The 17500-nt window shown below is 36.6% G+C and overlaps 1 protein-coding gene across 3 annotated transcripts in view; it reads left to right on the top strand.

Annotated features, from left to right (window-relative positions):
- LOC144960825 (uncharacterized) overlaps window positions 1–17500 on the top strand; it is a 367389-nt gene that overhangs the window by 326903 nt on the left and 22986 nt on the right. For all 3 annotated transcript variants that reach the window (XM_078894192.1, XM_078894207.1, XM_078894201.1), the window contains 2 exons: window positions 7544–8665; window positions 12916–13870. In XM_078894192.1, coding sequence (XP_078750318.1) covers window positions 7544–8665; window positions 12916–13870 — 2077 coding nt within the window. The remainder of the gene's footprint in view (window positions 1–7543; window positions 8666–12915; window positions 13871–17500) is intronic.

Below are 17500 nucleotides of genomic sequence, written 5' to 3'. Positions count from 1 at the left end.
AAGCCTGTTCTCAGACTTGGGAATGAATGCAATGAACCAACAAAACTAGATGTGGAAAGTATTTCTCCCTCTTTAAGTCCTATTTGGAACAAGGTTGGGTTTTTTTCAATGCAGTGAATTGCGTGTTTACCTTTACACGCTATTATGTACATGGTGTTACAATTTCAATAGAAAAATAATCCTGCACATGTCGTACTCTAAATCTATAGACATTCCTCACTCTGCCGTGAGCGACATCTACATATTATTAGCAGGTCTGTTAACCGAACACAATTATGGGCTTGATTAAACATTGTTGTAATGGACACAATTTTGCGGTCTTTTGAGAGTTTTCTCATTACAGCAATCAGCCTATAGCAAATTTGGGTTATTAGACCTGCAAACAAGTACACGTCGGCTATGAATGTTTCATTAAAAAGGAATACAAAAAAAATAGAGCAAACAGACGGTCCGGAATGAACTGCATAAATGTGATTGGTTTTGCTTCATGTCTACCAGCTAGCCGTGTGGATTTTAGACGATTTGCAGACCAGATCCTTGATACTTTGATAACGCTTTTTTTTCTTTCTGAGATTTATAAGACGAAGACTGGGAAATGAGCGGGAGAAAGGGCATAAGGATAATGTGGTTTTAGGGGAGCTGGTGAAATTGATAATGGCGATGGTGCTGGTTATCGTGGTAGTGATGGTTTGGGTACTATGGAAGAGGTGAGGTGGCTGTGGTGGAGATAAATAACTTGGAGGAAGATTAGGAAGAAGAAAATCAAATATAGTAGGAGCATGGGTGCGGAAAAATAGGAAAATAGAACTAGAAGGATAAGAAAAGGCAAAGCAAAAGGAAATAAAGTCTGTCTATTTCTTTTTCATTAACGTAGCATCAGCAGACTAACTGAATATAATTCTCTTTAATCTCTATTTCTTCTCTTCTCCTTTCACTCCCAAGTGGATCCATTGGAGAACATAATTCATAGGAGTGTGCACGATGGGAAATTAAAGACGCGAATGAGTTTCAGGACGAATCAATTTCCCTTGTACTCGTCCTGTTAGAGGTATTTAAATTCCCTACATCCGTTCCTGCTCGGCCTTGGTGCCAAGTTCAAGCAAATAATGAATATTCATGTATAAAACATTCTGCCTTTTGTATTCTCCTGTTCCTATATATATTTTAGTGTTGTGAATATAATTGTGTATTTTTAACTTGGCTCGTGCATCTTTGTTGGTTTGTAGTTTTTTAGATATCAAATTCGAGTTCCGCTGTATGGGAAACAAAGTCCCTAAAATGGTTCTTTACTCGCATTATCTCATCATACTAGGGTATAAAATGATTACCTGGCATGTAAAAGCGGTGTCTATCGAAAAGAAAATTGTAGCAGAGGTTTTATAGGGTTTTCTGGCCGAAATGAAAAAAAAATTGGTTTTGTGAGAGCAGGGCATTATAGAACGGAATGTTTTTTAGAACAGTTTATACTCTCTCTCTCTCTCTCTCTCTCTCTCTCTCTCTCTCTCTCTCTCTCTCTCTCTCTCTCTCTCTTACTCTAACTATGTGTGTGTGTGTGTGTGTCGGGCATAATTACCTTTCTGTATGACTTCATATACGTAGATGAATTTTTGCTCCATCTAATCAAATCATGGTCTTGTTTGTTTTTATTTTATATTTTTTTCCTTGGTTTGTTTATTGTTTTGTTTTTCATTTTGTTTTCATCTTTCTTTTTCTTTTCATTTCTTTTCTTTTTTTTTTTTTTTTTTTTTTTTTTTTTTGAAAGTAATATGGACAAAATTTAATGTTACCCTGGCAAAAGTATTGACAAGATTGATGACTTATATTCAAATTACTTTTATGAAAATAATGTTTCGTGAAAGCTTGATGTACGGATCTTTCGCGCTTGACTATAATTTAAAGGAGAGAGAGAGAAAAAAAAAAAAGAGAGAGAGAGAGAGAGAGAGAGAGAGAGAGAGAGAGAATTTGTAGCTTGATTTATTTATTATTCTCATAGCCACTTCGAAGTTTTAGAGTTTATATTATAACATCATGCTTGAAGCTTATTGTAGCCATTATTATAGTCAGATTTTTAATAAATGGCGCGTGTTTTTCTTCTTTTTCTCAGCTGTCCTCCAATGCATAGCTGCAAAAATTTGTATGAACCTCTGAATCAATTTGTCTTAATAAAAAATATTTTTTCATGAATTTTAAAACAATAGAAAAGGATTTCGTTAATTACAGCTATATTAAAATCGATAACATGTGAGGATCGGAACTCATAGAAGATTTACATTATCAAAATTATGAATTTTCCTCATATCCATTTTGAAGGAATTCATTAAACTGGAGTGTTCGGTTTATTGAAGCTTAAACGATATACATGCCGTATTTGAATATGAAGCAACGAATGGCAATTATTAACTATCAGACATTTTATAACTATCAATACACATTACTGGTGAATACAAACGAAAATGAACATAACGCGCTTCCAATATAATTTTGATTGCAAAAGTTTGAGAAATAGCTTGTGTTTATGCCAAAGAGGATTCGATACATAAATTTATGTAGACTGATAAATAGTAAAAATTCATCAATTAGGAGACAATGTCTCAACAAATATGTGTTCATCAATAACAACAACAACAACTATAACAATAATAACAACAACAACAACCAAGAAATTTTGGACACATCAATCAGCACAGTCTGATGACGAGGATGATGAAAAGGAGAAATGAAACGACTCCAGAAAGATTCCGAGCATCTTTCTATCCAATGAAATGTAATTTTTCTCTAGTTTGCGAAGGTTGAGGCATGCCTTTTCTCAGTCTACTCTTTATCATTTATTGCCTCGTCGGTAAGAGTAAATTTGGTGTACCTCCTCTCAATCTTTCCCTCTACTTAGGCCCAATGACCTCGATTGGATTGCGCTCACAGTGATATGGGGGAAGTCGCGCAACCTCGTGTCAGAACTCCCTGATTAGACAGTCTGCTTTGAAAGCTGTTTCTGGTTCTTTTTTTTTTTTTTTTACTAAGGAGTATAGAATATGTACTACTGTCTGATTGAAACCATGAAATCATGTCAGCTTTTAAATTTGCCAAAGTTGGAGCCTTAAAGTGACCATGGGCCAACGAATGGTAGCCTAGCAATACAATACAGTTGGGTGCTTCAATGGAGGGCAGCAAACGATATTTAGTCATCTTAAAACCCCTTTGCATTGACCCCTTGTTTCCAGAACCCATGGTCCTTTTTCTGCTTGAATAATCAGACGTCAAAATATTTTTATTCGGATGTATATTTACGCTCACCCATACATCTTTGGATGATATCCATATCAAAGTTGTCTATGATCCTTTTCCTGCCACGTCGTTCTACACTGGTGATCTCTCTGTCGTATATCAGTAACGATCTTCTCATGGTTGATTGTGTTGTGAAATTCCAAAACCATTGCCGTCCTCTTTAATGACTTATCGATAGATACAGAAAGACTTCTTTTCGCAGCTTTACGAGAGTAAAACCGATAGAGATTCCGTACCGTATCGTGTTGTTTAAGAGCCTAATATGTTTTAAAAAACCTTTAAAGACCCTGTGAAACGTTCATGCATAGACAAACATTTGTCAAAGTTATATTAACAGTGTTTGTTAATTTGACAATATTGAGTATACAATTACTATTTCAAATGATTTAAAGCAAGAGATTTCATATCAGTCTTTGGTAATTGCGACATGATGTAGATAATCTGCCATAAATAATAAATTCAAAATTTAATACAAACTACATAAGTGGTAAAGCGAATTGTTATTATCTAGTTGGAAAGAAATATGACGTGAACTCATAATCACTACGTCAGCACAAGATTTTTTGGAAATACAATGAATTCATTCATACTTTGTGGTGCGTAACTTGTTTTCATTTTTTACCTCTAATTTTATGTCCGCTGTTTTAAAGTAGTTTTTTATAGGTCTTAGAGAAGAAAACTTTTTTAATACGGTCCAAAATCAAGATTCAGTTAAGACAAATTGAGTTAGAGGTTGACACCAATTTTTACAACTTTTGATAGAGGGACAGCTGAGAAAAAAACAGAAAAACACGCGCCATTAATAAAAAAATCTGACTATAGTATTATATAATTCTATTGCTGCTTTCATCTGTAATTTTCGTCCTTACTTCTTATACATATACATATACATATACATATAATACTGCCATGAACCGTGCTGCCCTTCTGTGATTTAATAAAACAAAAAAAAAACACGTGTTAAAATATTGACCAGAAAACTAGTCCTTCAATTATCGATCGATTAAAATGACCCTCGTCTTCCATGAAGTCCCGAGTTTTAGGGTTGTTTTTGTTTGTTTTGTTTTGGTTTGTTTTTTGTTTTTTGTTTTTGTTTTTTTGTTTGTTTGTTTGTTTTTTTTTTTTTGGGGGGGGTGGGGTTTGTTGGGTTTTTTTGTATTTTTTAATTTGTTTTTTTTTTTTGGTTGTTTTTTTTTTTTGTTTTTCTTTTGTTTGTTTTTTTTTGGGTTTTTTTTTGGCAAATGAGGGTCATTTTAATCGATTGATTTTTGATTGAATGACAAGTTTTCTGGCCAATTTCTAAATACGTGGGTTTTTTCACCCTACAACAGCTCAGATCTTTCTAGTCTTAAATCAAATTCTCAGTAAGCATAAAACTCTGAAAAATACACCTTTTTTAATGGGCCAAGAAAAATTATTTTTCAATTATCTACCGAATAGATGACCTCCTAGATTTTCCATGATTTTCAAATCTAAGACTTATTTTTAAAAAAGTTGGGGCATCTTAATAGATCGATATTTGAAATTAATGTTTTTCAGGCTTAAATGTTAAGGAAGAAGAGTTTCAATGGAAATATTCAGAAAAAGTGTGGAGCGTTCACTTGTATCAATAATGAGAAAAATAGGGTTTGGAGAAGTACTACTACTACTACTACTACTACTACTACTACTACTACTACTACTACTACTACTACTACTACTACTAAAATTTATTTTTTTAAAATTGAGCTTTATATAGAGAAATATCCACTTAATGCGCTCAAATCGCTTTGCAAGGGGTCCCTGATCAACAGCAACATTTAACATGTAGGACGGGACATGACGCCTGTTAGGCGATATTACAATTTTTCGGACAAAGACAACGCTGTTAACGACCAGGTACTCATTTTACACCTGAGTACGGTGAGAGAATGTGAGTAAAGGGCCTTTTCCAAGGACTCAACTATGCGCCGAACGCGAGGCTCGATTCCCGGACCTTCCGATCCGAAAGCGAGTGTCATACCACTAGACCACATAGCCGCACTACTACTACTACTACTACTACTACTACTACTACTACTACTACTACTACTACTACTACTACTACTACTATTACTACTACGCTACTACCACAACAACTACTACGACTACTACTACTTTCTTTTGATGATCTTCGCCTTGTATTATGACGTAATATTAGGGAAATGCACTCAGGAATATGATTTTTATTACAACCTTACTTTGACATAATGCATTTTCGTTATGCACTCGGGGCCTTTAATGTAATGGGATGTCACAATCCACTTCCACAAGGATTGATCAATCAATGCAACAGTTTGCAGCACCTAGGAATTCTCATGGATACTCTATTTCCTGTCACTTGAATCACACGCTTCGAATGAGACGATGTAATGGTGGTATGATTTGTGTCATAGTCCTGGCTTCTATTTTGGGTGTTGCAAAGTCTAGTCTTTGTGAAAAGGCCCTTTACTCACACTTCCTCGCCATAGTCGGATTAAAATGAGTTCCTTCATGGCAACATCCTTGTTTCTTTTCTCTTTCTTTTTTGAGCACACTACTAGCACCGTAATTCTTGTATAGCAACACCGGGTTCAAGTATAACATATAGTGAAGCAGGGGCAATGACAATACAATAAAATATAATGAGTTACACATATCACAATAAGAGCTAAAATTTATGTGCATAATTTGTTTTAGTGATCAGAGAATAATGGTTGTGGACCTATATATACTTACTAACATATAATGCAGGCAGAGATTTTTCGACTTTCAGCGTTGTACCTAGTTTTATCTTGACATTTATATTTACGCAGTGTTTGTGGTTCACTCAAGTACATCAATGCCCATATTCATATATTGAGTAATATCTAGATACAGCTTACAAGGAAGAGGTCGCACCAAGCATCTGGTTTATTGGGCAAGACGCAGCCTGTAAGACTATGATTTATAATCTATTTCTGGCACCGACAAAGCTGTTACTGACCAGGTACTCATTTACACTAGAGCCCAGTGATAAAATGCGGATAAAGAGCTATTCCAAGGGCTTACCCTGATAATGAAATGGAAAGACAAAGTGTGTTGGTAACATATACGAACTTGGAAATTTTGTAATTATGCACGTTGTTATTACGAGGGTTTTGTGCATTGTGTATTCTTGTTTTATTATGTTCCATACAAACACAAAAATTGTTTATTCATTTAAATTTCCCTCCTCTTCCTCCTCCTCCTCCTCTTCCTCCTCTTCCTCTTCCTGGTCCTCCTCCTCCTCTTCCTGGATTTCCTCCTTCTCCCCTCCCACTCCTCCTCATTCTCCTCCTCCTCATTCTCCTCCTCCTCCTCCGCCTCCTCCCCCTCCTCCTTCTACTTATTCTTTTTGTTCTCCCTTTTCTTCCTCTTCTTCCTCTTGTCTCTTTTTCTCTTCTCCTCCTACTCCTCCTCCTCCTCTTCCATCTCCTCCTCCTCCTCTTCCATCTCCTCCTCCTCCTCTTCCATCTCCTCCTCCTCCTCCTCCTCCTCCTCCTCCTCCTACTACTACTACTACTACTACTACTACTACTACTACTACTACTACTACTTATACTACTGATGCTGTTGCTACAACTATCGTTCCTACTCCTCCCACTACTACTACTACTACTACTACTACTACTACTACTACTACTACTACTACTACTACTACCACCACCACCACCATCACTGCTACTACGACAACTACACCATACTTTTTTCATTTGTTATGTCCAAGATTCATGGAAAATACATTTTCTTCCGCTAAATTCTTAATTTACTCGCCGTAACGTAAAATTATCATATTATGAAGGGATCTTTTAACGCAGACGGCATGTTCTAGAATTAAAAAGAACTGCTCTAATCCATCGCCCAATATAATTTTTAAAAACGACTTATATTTCGATACTTGTTCCTGATTTACAAATAATTGCCTTTTTGCCTGTCAAATATAACAGTGATATAACCTTAGGCGCCAAATTGTTATGAAGGATAAAACATTACCTCTGTACACCTCACGATGTTATTAAATTCTGGCGTTAAACATCTTATAAATATATATATTTAGGCCTATACTTTAACTCAATGAAAATGTTACCTTTTACTATAAAATTAAAATAAAACAATGTTTAGAAGCTTGTAATATAGCATACTTATAATTGAATGATGCTGATAATTAACCAATTTAATAAAAGCCAAGGGATTTAATAAACAATTTCACTGACTCCGCAATATGTTGTTCCTCTTCCACCAGGTGGTCGCCATTATCTCCATCCTATTCATCGTTCTCTCCACCATCGCCCTCACCCTCAATACCATCCCCGCCCTTCAAGATCGTGCCGACCCCTCCCTAAACCAAGACAACCCTGATTTGGCTGTTGTGGAAGCTGTGTGCATTGGGTGGTTCACCTTGGAGTATCTCGCCCGATTCTGGGCATCGCCCAACAAATGGAAATTTTTCAAAGGTCCCCTAAACGTCATAGACTTGCTCGCTATCATGCCTTATTTTATTTCTCTAGGTCTCACGGAGACGAATAAGAGCACAACGGAGCAGTTTCAGAATGTTCGGAGGGTTGTTCAGATTTTTAGAATTATGAGGATTTTGCGTATCCTCAAACTAGCTCGCCATTCTACTGGTCTTCAGTCTTTAGGTTACACTTTGCAGCGTTCTTACCAAGAACTTGGTATGCTTCTTATGTTTTTAGGTATTTTTATTCTTCTTTTCTCTTCTCTCGCCTACTTTGCTGAAAAGGATGAACCTGAAACAAAGTATAAAAGTATTCCTGAGACATTTTGGTGGGCTGCTATTACAATGACTACAGTAGGCTACGGTGATATATACCCAAAAACGTTATTAGGTAAAGCCGTGGGTACTGTTTGCTGTGTCTGTGGTGTTCTGGTTATTGCTCTCCCCATCCCAATTATCGTCAATAATTTTGCTGAGTTTTATAAAGATCAGATGCGACGAGAGAAAGCGTTCAAGAGACGTGAGGCTTTGGAAAAGGCTAAACGCACGGGAAGTATTGTCTCCTTCCATTCCATCAACCTCAGGGACGCGTTCGCCAGGAGTGTGGATTTGATGGAAGTGAACACTCCGTCCCATAAGGTAAATTTGGAAGGTGGTGATAGCTGTGGTGAAACGTGCAGTTTGGATAGTAAGCGGAGCCAGGTGGCCGCCTTGTGTTCTTCCAACGTTCCCGCCACGCCTGGTGACGAATCTCACCATGGAATATTGAGAGCGCCATTGCCTGCGGGCATTCGTGGCGTCAATGGAGAGATGCTACCCAATGTGAGTACGAACAACTTACTGGATGCTGATAACGACTCGTTGGACAGGATGACTTCTGCTGCCTCACAGCCATTAATGAAGTCTCAGGTAAGTTTGTTTTTTTGTTTTAGATTGTGATGGTGCCAGCGAGAACCCACTGGTATTTCAATACAATAAGATGATTGACATACGACTTTTCTCGTATGACATTCATATTACTATATAACTATATTTTGAGTCATTTTTCTATTTGTTTTGAAGAGTATAGTAGGTCATTGACTTGTTATTATATTATTGGACAACATTATAGATTCATCGAGCATATATTTAAAGGAAAGGGTGAGTTTTACAAGTGCGATCATTGCAACATTGGTAACCGCGGCTGTTATTATATTTAAAACACACCATTTTCTAAACCAGAGTTTAACTTTTTCTAAGAGAAGACAAAATATGGCTACAATCACGACAAAATCAACCGGGAACTGAGATAAAATCGTTAATAAAGAAGCTTAATGAGATGAGAGATGCCTTTCAAGGAACACACCCCTAGTTATGGTCGTATTAGTTTGATTGATAAATTAGAAGATTCCTCATACGATGACATGAGAGAAAATAGTTTGTGCCTATGTGATCTAGTGTTATGGCAATCGCTTCCGGACCTTGGAAGTCCAGGGTTTAATCCTTCTCTGAGCGGTGTAAAGTTGATAAGTTGAAAAAATGCTCTTTACTCACATTCCGTAAGCACGTTTAGAGGTTATTGTAGTATATAACTGCTCATGCTCAAAATAGATATGTATAAGGAAAATCTCATTCCGAAACCGGGAATGATAAAACACCTGCCACCCCCACTACTCCGCCCAATAAGTCAAATTGGTATGCTGTTTTGCAGGGGGCGAGATGGTCGAGTGGTTAAGGCATTGCGATGTAATCCGGGAGGTCCTGGGTTCGAGTTCCGCTTCAGCACTTTCCTTGGGCAAGATTATTAACCCTCAAGTTGCTCACTCCGGGTAAAAAGAGTGATCCCTGTTGACTTGAGGTGTTTGGTTGATGGATTATCTGTACTCCTTCATGGAAGGACGTAATGTTGAAATGATGTTTTGTAAGCGTCAAACGGACATATACAACTGATTTTTACCCTTTCGATAGGACGTTATTCTATCGTAAAGTACTGTCCACGAGATCTAATACCTAGGTACTCATCCCATTCAAGTGGACAGGACGTTCAAAATAAAAGCAACCTCGATGTAAACAGGAATAAATTCTGTCCCGTTTTCATGTGAGTTGAATACTTCTACGGATGAATCTGATTGAAATAAAATAGAATAAAAATGAAAATTTACTTTATTTATCACCGAGGTGAAATTTGTCTCTAGGGTATATTCCGTGCAGCGCCCAAAATTGAGCTAGGGCGAAGTGACTTGATCAAGGCCACGCAGCCCAGCGGCAAGTGATCGAACTGGGTACCATTAGGGTACGAAGCAAAGACCGTAACACTGAGTCACGCGGCTATGGATGAAGTTAATCGATATGAAATAGAATCATTTACTTTATTCATCACCACTGGAAAATTTGTCCTTATAGTCTATTCCAAAGGAAGAAGGAATATCCTAGGTGTCAGTCGCAATGTAGCGCTACAAAGTGAGCTAGGGGAAAGTGAATTGCACAAGGCCACGCAGAGCGGCGGATTTTCGAACTCGGTACCATTCGGGTACAAAGCAGAGACCATACCGCTGAGCCACGCTGTCCCTTAATCGACTGCTCTCTCGTGCTCTGAAAAAGACCCAACTTATTTTACAAATTTTGGCCTGAAATCTTGTCTTTAAAATATCGACCGATTAAAATGGTCGATATTTGAAAGACTATTTTTCTGGCCAAAATTTTTTAATGTTTTTTTTTTAGTATGGATGTAGGCTCTACTGTGTTGGTAATTAACTACTAACTATATATATTTTAACCAATGTGTAATAGCTATTTTGACAGTGATAGCACTGAATTGAGCAAAAAATGAATGCAACGGCTTCAAACACAATTTTATGCTCAACACATAAATTTTAAGCCTCAGTTCCTTTGTGAGACAAGGGATGAGATTTTGATAGATCCATATTAACTCACCAAGCAAGGGTAGGATTTATCTATAGCAGTCTTAAAGCAAATGCAGTACAGACCTTGAGAGATTTGGTGTCTCGTCTTGTAAGCATGTCAAGCGATCGTGGTCAGTGATTTGGCCCCATGACTATGATCGTAAAATTCGAGCCCCGGCTTTATGCCCTTGAGTAAGGCATTTAACACACATTAAATACTCAACGTATTTTATGGTGTCAAATATGTGCAGAGCAGAAAAGGGTGCCTAACCGTGCAAGTTGTACTGAGTGGATTGACCATTTGGTTTCTTATGGCTTGGGAATAATGAATGCGACGAAGTGTTTTAATGTATGAGGTAACCATGAAACTATGCTATATATATATATATATATATAGATTTAAAGTTCTAATAATCAGCATTATGCCGCTGTGAACTGAAAATGGACTTTAAAGTTTTTAAAATATTTTTTTTATACTTTATCATTTATATTGGACAATATCCGCTTAACGTGCTCAAAGGACTTATACGAGGGGTCCCTGGCTAACAACAACATTTAACATGTAAGACGAGACCTGACCCCTGTTTGGCAATATTGCAATACCGTTAACGGCCAGGTACTCATTTTACACCAGAGTACGCTGAGAGAATGTGAATAAAGAGCCTTTTCCGAAACAGTTTGCGATCCTTTTCCTCAAATAGCTATGATCTCCGGGTTAATAAAATTTTCAAAATTTAAATTATGATAAAATATAGAATATAAAGCTTGAAAGAAGTTTTATGTTTTAATGAGGAGAATGGCTGAACTGACAAAAAGTAACATTTCATATATAATTTTTAGCATCTCTACTACCACGACATAATATCGTTTTGAGGCAGGGGGGAGGGGAGAGAGATTTTGGCCAACTTCTCTTTACTAATGCAGGCAGATTGATTAAAATGTCTCATCGTGAACAATACTTTAATCAATCAAAACGTTTCTGGCCAAAGGTGTTTTGCCAGACCACACAACGTTACGAAGATGTCCCGATGTCAATTTATACAGAAAAAAACTACCCATATTAGCCCCTGGGGTTGGTTGCTATTATTGTTGTTGATGTTGTTGTTGTTGTTGTTGTTGTTGTTGATGATGATGATAATAATGATGATGATGACTATGATGGTGATTCAAAGGTTCTTATATCAGGGATATTTAAGGGAGGTAAGTAACAGTAAAACATTCTAATCACGCCCAATCGGACCTTGTTCGAATGTGCTTGGAGTCGTTCTAATTTGAGCACTCTGTCCATCCAGAAGTGATCGGGTGGCTTGATCTTTTTCATGTGGTGGGAAGCACTTTACAATAATAGGCTATTGAAAAAAATCCACTGTCCTAATAACGCTATCGGAAGGGGAATAATCTCCAACCCTACTGTCTCATGACTCTAAAGTACTTTTACAACTATCTTTATTTTTAATGCGCTTTGAGCATGTTTAGTGGATATTCATAATCAGCATTGCCTTTTTCACCCAGGGCCAGGGTATAGGCTACAGACAAACTGTTTCCACCCCTCTCTATCTTGAAATATCGTTTTTATATCATTCCATGTCTTATCACTTCTCTGTATTCCAGCTTTTTAACTCTGCTCCATGTTCCCCATGGCCTTTCCCTTGATCTTCCGCCCTAAGGGTTCCAGTCCAATACTTTCTTTGTTATAGTTGAGTCGTTTTTATAAGGGTGTGTCTAATCCACCTCCATCGTCTTCTTCCTATTTCCTCTCCCACTGGTTTCTGCTGCTGTGTTCTCTTATTTGGATATTGCCAGGTATAACTGCTCAAGTTTTTTGTTTGTTTGTTGTTGTTTTTTGTTTGTTTTATTTTTACTTTTTTTTTGTCTTTTGCTTTTTAAAAATTATTATTATTATTCTATTGTTGTTGTCATGCGTCTTTGATAAAGTTTTGATATTCTTTATAACATAATACTGCCACTGCATTGAATACATGGTTTCAAACAATTGCTAAAGATAAAACACTTTTTGAAAATTGAAATGAAGATGTCTTTTGCTCAGTTTAAAAGCGTCCAACGGTGTAAGAGTATTTCAATCCCGCGGATAATCGCACGATTTAAATTTTTTTTAAACAATCGATTATTTCTTTTATGATCAAAACGAATGAATCAATGTCGATCGATATGCTGTGAGAAATAAATGAATGGTTTCTTTTATGCTCAAAACGATGAGAGAGAGAGAGCGCCTATATGATTATCGATCACTTCATTGTTCTGTTTTCTTTATGCCAGGGAGGAGCTGTCAATGGATCTGAGGACAGGTCAAGCGGGGACAAGAGTTGTATCGAAATGCAGCAACTACCTCGACAAAGCAGCAATACGAGCAGTAGCGATACCTACAGCAGCTGCATGACCCATCCCCATGGCAGCCCGCGTGGGTCTGGTGTCCAGGGCGGAATTGGGTTAGGGGACAGGCTCAAGCAGAACCTATACGTCAACCCTCTAGACGATTCGAACGGCCTTGAACAGGAAGTTGTCCAGTCCCCGGGTGGTACATGTTATGATACGGTCTACAAAGAATCGCATCCAGACCCTCCTCCTCATCTACCACATCCACAACACCTGTTTCATCACCACCATCACCATAACCAATCCCATCGCCATCCTTCTCTCCTACTCCAGCAAAAGCAACGAGAAAACAATAGTTTTGGGCAGCATCAAGACCTGCCGCCTTTTAGCGGAAGCGTTCCCAGTAGCCCGAAAATCGAAAGTCCCAGTTCCAATCTCTCACCAGCCAATCAAATCGTCCAAAAACTGGATGACGGGTTTACCGCCACGTGGGAACGAGGCCAAAATCCCGTCTCTTCGTCCTCCAACCCTCAGCTTCCCTTCCACGCTGTAACGTCATCTCCGGGTCCTATTTGTGGCTTGAACCCTACACCTCAATCATCTAGCCCTGAACATTCTCCAGGAGATTCGATGAGTCTTCTCGGGCCCGACAGGGACTCTGCAGTATCAAGAAAGTCTAGCTTTAAGCGTTACAAATCCTTATCCGTAGAGAAGCATCCTCGCATCTCCAGTATTAAAGATCGTAGTTACTCCTCCACGGATAGTCTCCACATCAACTCCAGTGGGAAACGAAGGCTCAAGTTCCGGAAAGCAGCGTCCTTGGCCAGTCGCCTCCAATCCAGTCCATCGACAGGTCGTAAACTCGCCAATTATCACCTTATATCTAATTCAAAACCAGGTGAGTTGAAATTGCAATGCTCAGTTAAGAAAAGCTATACTATTTTTTCTAGATATTTTATCTTTACGCGAGCTACGAGAGCAATCGTATTTATAATGCATTATTTTTGTCACACATTTTCAAACGATTACTTATTTATTCATTAGTAATTATGATTATGCAATACTGCTATACTGCCAGATTGATATTTTGTTTGGTGCTATGTTCACTGGAAAGCATTTCAATGGTTTACCATTATCTTACCATATTATTACACATGTAGTGTTTTTGTTTCGTTGAATATTTAATTTACCTGATGTCTTGTCCGATTCCACAAATTATGTTTCTTTATGTTATCTTGTATTTGTCAATTTTGCATGTCTGTTTTTTACCTTTATGAGTATTTTTATCACTTTTTTATTTACTAATTTAATCATTTTTTTCATGACCTCGCATACTTCCATTTTGTATTTCTTAAAATTATAGAAAAAATCCCACGAATAAGGCATGACAAATACGATAACAATTATAACTATATATTTCAGTTGCGAAAACGCAATTTTCGATATTTTTTTTTTCGTCGAAAGAGAGAATTCAAATACGCAAACCCAATCAATAGTTTTAAGATTAATAATACAAGACATTAATTTTCTTGCACTTAATTAAGACATAGCCTTCAGCCAATATTATGCTTAAAGTTGATAGCAGTTAACACCTTGTCGACGAAAACAATGTACAGGAAAGAAAGGAATGCGTTGATTACTTCGCTCTTGCCGGTTCACCAAACTTTCAAATTAATAATAAATATTCCACATTCTGTCATCAAAATGACAATGGAACAATCAAGCACAAACATCACTAAATATATATAGTCACATTAGGTTTATAAGCCTAGTAATCAACGTTAAATACAATATTATGTGCTGTCATTGATTAAATCATGTTAATGCGTAGGGCGTTTTTCGTATATAGTAGATATATGTCAAAGCCTCGAATGGTCCATTTCGGATTTTAAAAAAGAAACACTTTTTAAAAAATATTTTGCAAAAAAAAAACAAAAAAAAAAACAACTTTTAGTTAAAGTCAGGTTTGAGACATATTGACAAGGTCAGATTTATTTTACTTAATCTATCGATATGTAAAGTAAAAGTTGTCTTGTCAAAATGAAAAAAAAGTGTTTTGTCAGACAAAGGCTGAAAGGCCTGCTGTCATTTACATCAAATTAAAGTAAAGACGAATCCAGAATGGATGTTCCTTAAATCGTTTTTTTTTAAATATGTTTTCTTCACATTTGTGTGATTTTAAGTTTTGGTTTAGATTTTCCCGGACGCTCTTATTTTCCACACAATATCTAAAAGTTCAAATGCCAGATTATTTCTTTGCACTTTGTCTATAAATATGTGTTTTAAGAGCCTTAAAAAAGATTCGATTAATGCAATTTTCTACAGCATTCTTTATTTTTTACTTGTTTGCTTACTGATCGTTCTTCCATATTTCAACGACCCTTTTTTTTAAAAATGTGTACGAGTATTTGTTTGGTTGTTACACACGATGTCACGTTTTGTTTCGTTTCTAATTGAGTGTTTGATTGTCTGAAACTATGTCTGTCTGTATCACATAATATATTATTTGTCCCGATTTCAATGGGACCATTTGACTTGCTATTTTTAATCAGTTTTTACGGCGACTGCAACACATTTGGGTCATAATCATTCGCTTCGACTTATTTATGAAGTCTAATCAGTTTTCGAACAACAGAGGTTTCGTAAAGATAAAGTACGTGAAATGGTTCTAGTTTTGTCCAATCAATCGTAATAATCTGACAGATTGGCGTGTTTTGAGATAAGTATGAGTTATTGACTGTCAAATTACAAGTATCCTATGCACAACAGTAGGACTGTTTCATGTTGGCAGAAAATTAATTTTATTAAATTGTGTAATGGATCAAATTGATTTAGGCTAATGGATTGTCTGTTTGTTTTGTTGTTTGTTGTTTTTTTTTTGTTGGTTTTTTTAGGGGGGGGGGTTAAATGTTTGATTTAATATGATGACAGGGATGTCATACACACATACACACACAAACACAAACACACATAAACAAACGCACAAACATATACACTCACAAGCATACTTACAGAGAGGTATATAAATAGATAGATAGATAGATAGATAGATAGATAGATAGATAGATAGATAGTGATAGACACACACACACACACACACATATATATACAGAGAGAGAGAGAGAGAGAGAGAGAGAGAGAGAGAGAGATTAAAGTATATTTTTTAAAGTATAATTGTCCCTGACCAAAATTAGTTTTGTGAGTCCGATCCAGTCATTCTGTGGCGAAGCTGATGCATATACGATTCTTTTAACAACACTTTTAACATTGTAGATATCATAAACATTTTATAAGCATGACGATGAATTCTGGGTCACAATCCAATCTTTTATTTAAACTTCAAATCCAACTAAGGTCGGCCTGTAGGAAAATGTTTGTCACTAAAGTTGTACCAAAGAATTGAACTGTCAACCCCTGATTAAATCGATATCATAAAAAAAAATCCATTTTATCTAAAAATGGACGCAGTATTTTTTTTTTTAAGCTTTTAGATTAAATCAATAAGAGAAGAAAAATATTGAAAGCCGGCGCATTCTATTTATTGCTTACACTGAATAGAAAGTTAATTAATTGTAAATCTTCCATTTATCACATTATTGATTCTTTCTGTGTCAATAAGTTTAAATTTTTTACATATAAGTTGGGTAGTGATGGAGTGTCTTTAGTACACAGAGGTTGCCAAGGGGTTAGGTAGTAAAAACATCAATACTATCTATAAAAGTCGGGTTCAAAGTAATGTCTGTTTAACCTGGCCAGATCTGCCTACTTTGACAAAAAATTACGAAATTTTAATTTCAGAACTTCATGAGCACCTCTAAGTCATGAAAACTTATTGAAAGTGAAAGTCGACGCCAGACCGCATAATTATAAGGATTTTGAAGCGTTTATTGATCCTTGTGAGGGGTAAATTGTTGATTTTTAAAGTTAACTACAGCGACTACAATTTATTATCACCTACAAAATACAATTTTTAAAATTAGGCAAATCTGAGTTAACCCCCTCCCCCATCAGCCGATGTGCTGAATGGCGTAAAAAACAACTGGGTATTAGCAACGTGTTATTGTCACGTATCCAGTTAAGACTATTCAACACAGAATAAGAAGTATTCTTGTTTTGATTTTTGTTTTGTTTTTTGTTTTAAATTTTACGACGTTCGACATACTTATTTGATGGGCACGACGAGTGAGTTGATCAACTGTATCTTTTTATCAAATTTCGATCCACTGTCTGAGCGAATCGATAATGTATTGCTAAGGTGCTCTTCTTTGGATCGGAAGATCGTGGATCGAATCCCTATGGAGACCCTTTTTTGGTGAATTCTGAGTTATATACCATTCATAGATCTATCATAGTCCTTCAGCAGACAGACTTAAAAACAAAGTCATTAAATCGCAACAAAATCACGCAAAACATCTTGTCACGTATCAAAATAATTTTCTTTCCCTTTATTGAGCCACCGCTAGCGTCCAAAGTAATTAATAACTCTAAACCGTGCATTACATAACTGTTGTTATGGTTGCCGTGGCCA

Source organism: Berghia stephanieae, chromosome 1 (assembly GCF_034508935.2).
Source record: "Berghia stephanieae isolate SIO BIC M18660-M18661 chromosome 1, UCSD_Bste_1.3, whole genome shotgun sequence".
Classification (NCBI taxonomy): domain Eukaryota; kingdom Metazoa; phylum Mollusca; class Gastropoda; order Nudibranchia; family Aeolidiidae; genus Berghia; species Berghia stephanieae.
The sequence above is the reverse complement of the archived record's forward strand: the minus strand, read 5'-3'. Positions and strand labels throughout refer to the sequence as shown.